Source organism: Lontra canadensis, unplaced genomic scaffold, assembly GCF_010015895.1.
Source record: "Lontra canadensis isolate GAN:19392208 unplaced genomic scaffold, GSC_riverotter_1.0 scaffold1524, whole genome shotgun sequence".
Lineage (NCBI taxonomy): Eukaryota > Metazoa > Chordata > Mammalia > Carnivora > Mustelidae > Lontra > Lontra canadensis.
In genome coordinates, this window is record NW_022632508.1 from 7,642 (window position 1) to 10,675 (window position 3,034).

The 3,034-nt window shown below is 50.1% G+C and overlaps 1 protein-coding gene across 1 annotated transcript; it reads left to right on the plus strand.

The window, feature by feature from the left end:
- Nucleotides 1-628: 628 nt before the first annotated feature.
- Nucleotides 629-1,570, plus strand: LOC116863535 (olfactory receptor 1361-like). The gene has a single exon (XM_032850973.1). It carries the CDS (start codon nucleotides 629-631, stop codon nucleotides 1,568-1,570), a length of 942 nt encoding a protein of 313 aa, XP_032706864.1.
- The last annotated feature ends 1,464 nt before the right edge of the window (nucleotides 1,571-3,034 follow it).

Genomic DNA, 3,034 nt, shown 5'->3' on the forward strand with positions numbered 1-3,034 from the left:
CTTGAGTCTTACTTTGGATTCTCCCCCAAGCAGGTTCTCACTCAAGTACTTGAGGGCAAATTGTATGTTTAAGAAGTAATCCCAGGATATCTAATGAGTATTTGGAGAAGAGAGGCATGGGGAAACAGAGGTGCACTTGGGGCACGTGAGGGGGGAATCTTTCTAGGGATCCCCAAGAGAACACACCTCAGAACTGCCTATCTCAAAACTGATGAAGGCAAGGGGAGCCACCCAACAAGGACAGGTCCTCTGCCAGCTGTAACTCACTCTTGGGGGTGTTAATGCCCACATTTCCATCTTACCCCGTGTGCTGGCTGAGCTCAATACTGTAACAAGTTGACCACCTGGGGCATCGAGGTGTAGGGGTTGCAGGTGAGAAATGGTCCGCACGCTTGGTGCTGTCCACCGATCCTGCCGGGGGCTTGTGGGGAATGACTGGTGTGTCACTGATGGAAAGGATGCAGCAAACAGGTGGGTGGATGGGGTCCCGTTGCAGGAAAGAGTGGGAAGAATCCACGAACGTCTGAACTAAGGAGAGGGGATGAGATCAGGGTGCAGTGGAAGGGTTGGCCGCGATCAGGACCCTGGACAACTCTCAGGTTTCCTTTCTGATTGATCCAGGATGGCCATGCAAGGGGCAAATGTCACCTCTGTCTCTGAGCTCCTGCTCCTGGGGCTCTCAGAGAACCCCGAGCAACAGCAGCTGCTGTTCATGCTCTTCCTGACTATGTACCTGGTCACGGGACTGGGGAACCTGCTCATCATCCTGGCTATCGCCACTGACCCCCGACTCCACACCCCCATGTACTTCTTCCTGGCTAACTTGGCCTTTGTGGACATCTGCTTCACCTCCACCACCATCCCCAAGATGCTGGCCAACCACGTGTCAGGGCACCAAGGGATCCCTTATGCAGGCTGCCTGACCCAGATGTTCTTCTTCATCTGGTTTGCTGGCATCGATAGCTTCCTGCTGACCGCCATGGCCTATGACCGCTATGTGGCCATCTGTCACCCTCTCCACTATGCCAGGTCTGTAACACCACAGCTCTGTGGCCTCCTGGTGGCTGCATCCTGGACTGCAGCCTTCGGCAATGCTCTGACCCACACAGTGTTACTGACTCGCCTCTCATTCTGCACCCACAACCGGGTGCCGCATTTCTTCTGTGACCTCAGCCCTCTGCTGAAGCTGGCCTGCTCTGACACCTTTCTCAATAATGTGATGGTGTACACAGTGGGTGCCCTACCCACTATCACTCCTTTTGTAGGCATCTTGGTCTCCTACACATGCATCTTTGCCACGGTGTTGAGGATCCCCTCCACGAGAGGCAAGCAGAAGGCTTTCTCCACCTGTGGCTCTCATCTGTCTGTGGTGTCCCTGTTCTACGGGACACTCATTGGGGTTTATTTCAGCCCCACGTCCTCCCACACGGCCCAGAAGGACACAGCCGCTGCGGTGATGTACACTGTGGTCACTCCCATGCTGAACCCCTTCATCTACAGTCTACGCAACAGTGACATGAAGGGGGCCTTGGGGGCCCTCATCAATAGGAAGCCAGTTTTTCTTCAGTGACCATAGCACTGGGATGTTTGACAACCCAAATCCAGTGCCCATCTGTATGAAATTTTCTTGCACGGTCCCAAAGTTAGATGTCTCCTTCATATGGCTCCCTGTGGTTCTCTGTGTGTTACTTCATTCTTCCAACAACTACTTCTTGAACATCTGTTATCTGTAGACACTGTTTTAGGGGCTGGGTCCAGCAGGGACCAAACAAAATCCCTGCCCTTGTAGCGCTCCCAGTGCAGCCTGAAGACCACATCGTGGTTAAAGGAAGTGCTCGGCAAACTAGAGAGACCGGGATACAAGCCCCACCTTGGTTAACATTCAGGTTTATCTGCTCTAATACAAAGTTGCAAATGCAGAGGCTCAGAACTTGTAAGATTTTGCAAGCTGAACTCTTTGTTTCTGTAACAACACAGTTTCTTCAAAAACCTAAAGTAGACATATGATCTACTTGTTTCTAGTACGTTCCATTGTGAGGCACCAGATCCAATGTGCGTTTCTAGCCAGAGTTCTTGTGTTTATTGACTTTGCAATGTTTGCTTCCTTGAACCACCTACATTTTGGTCACTCTCAGTTAATGGTCATCTGAAACAATAACCTTGGGTAGGAGGCAAGATCCTTATTTATACTCTTTTGAAGGACAGGAAGCTGTTGGCTCTTCTAACCTTGTGATGTTTCTTTTTTTTTTTCCTAAAGGTTTTATTGATTTATTTGACAGAGAGGGATCACAAGTAGGCAGAGAGGCAGGCAGAGAGAGAGGAGGAAGCAGGCTCCCTGCTGAGCCGAGAGCCTGATGTGGGGCTCGACCTGAGGACCCTGGGATCATGATCTGAGACGAAGGCAGAGGCTTTAACCCACTGAGCCACCCAGATGCCCCACCTTGTGATGTTTCTGACTTTGAAAAGTGGCGAGTTCTAGTCTGGGATCATCTCTTTCTTGTGATTCCTTGCTGCAAAGTAGCGAGAAGCAGCCAACTCACAGTGACATCTAGCTCTTTCCAATCACTTCTAGACACACAGGCTCAGTGAATGAATAATCTGCCTTCCAGGTTATCCCAGTCACGGTATTGCCAGATGTTGGTCTTTGCCATAACAAGGGTCTCCAGCTTTCCAGCCTGTGACATTTGTGTCCTTACCACTGGACCACTCAGCTCATACAACTAAGTTTTCAATTTTGTGATGTCAGCATCTCACTTCTGCTCCATTTTCCTGTTTTAGTCTGATGACTAGCTTATGTGTTGTATTAGTTTCCTGGAGATTTTGTTTTTAGAAAAGGACCACAAAGGAGGTGACTTACACAGGAGTTTGTTGTCTCTTGGTTCTGGAGACCAGAAGTGGAAAATCAAGGTGTTGGCAGGTAGGTTCCTTCTTAGGCTGTGTTGAGGAAGAATCCATCTGAACCTCTGTCCTAGCTGGTGGGAGCTGGTGCTCTGCTGGCCATCTTTGGGGTCCCTTAACTTGCAGATCATGCTTC

What these genes read in the sequence shown, in the direction of transcription:
- LOC116863535 (XM_032850973.1), top strand. Translation starts at nt 629, where the DNA reads ATGCAAGGGGCAAATGTCACCTCTGTCTCTGAGCTCCTGCTCCTGGGG.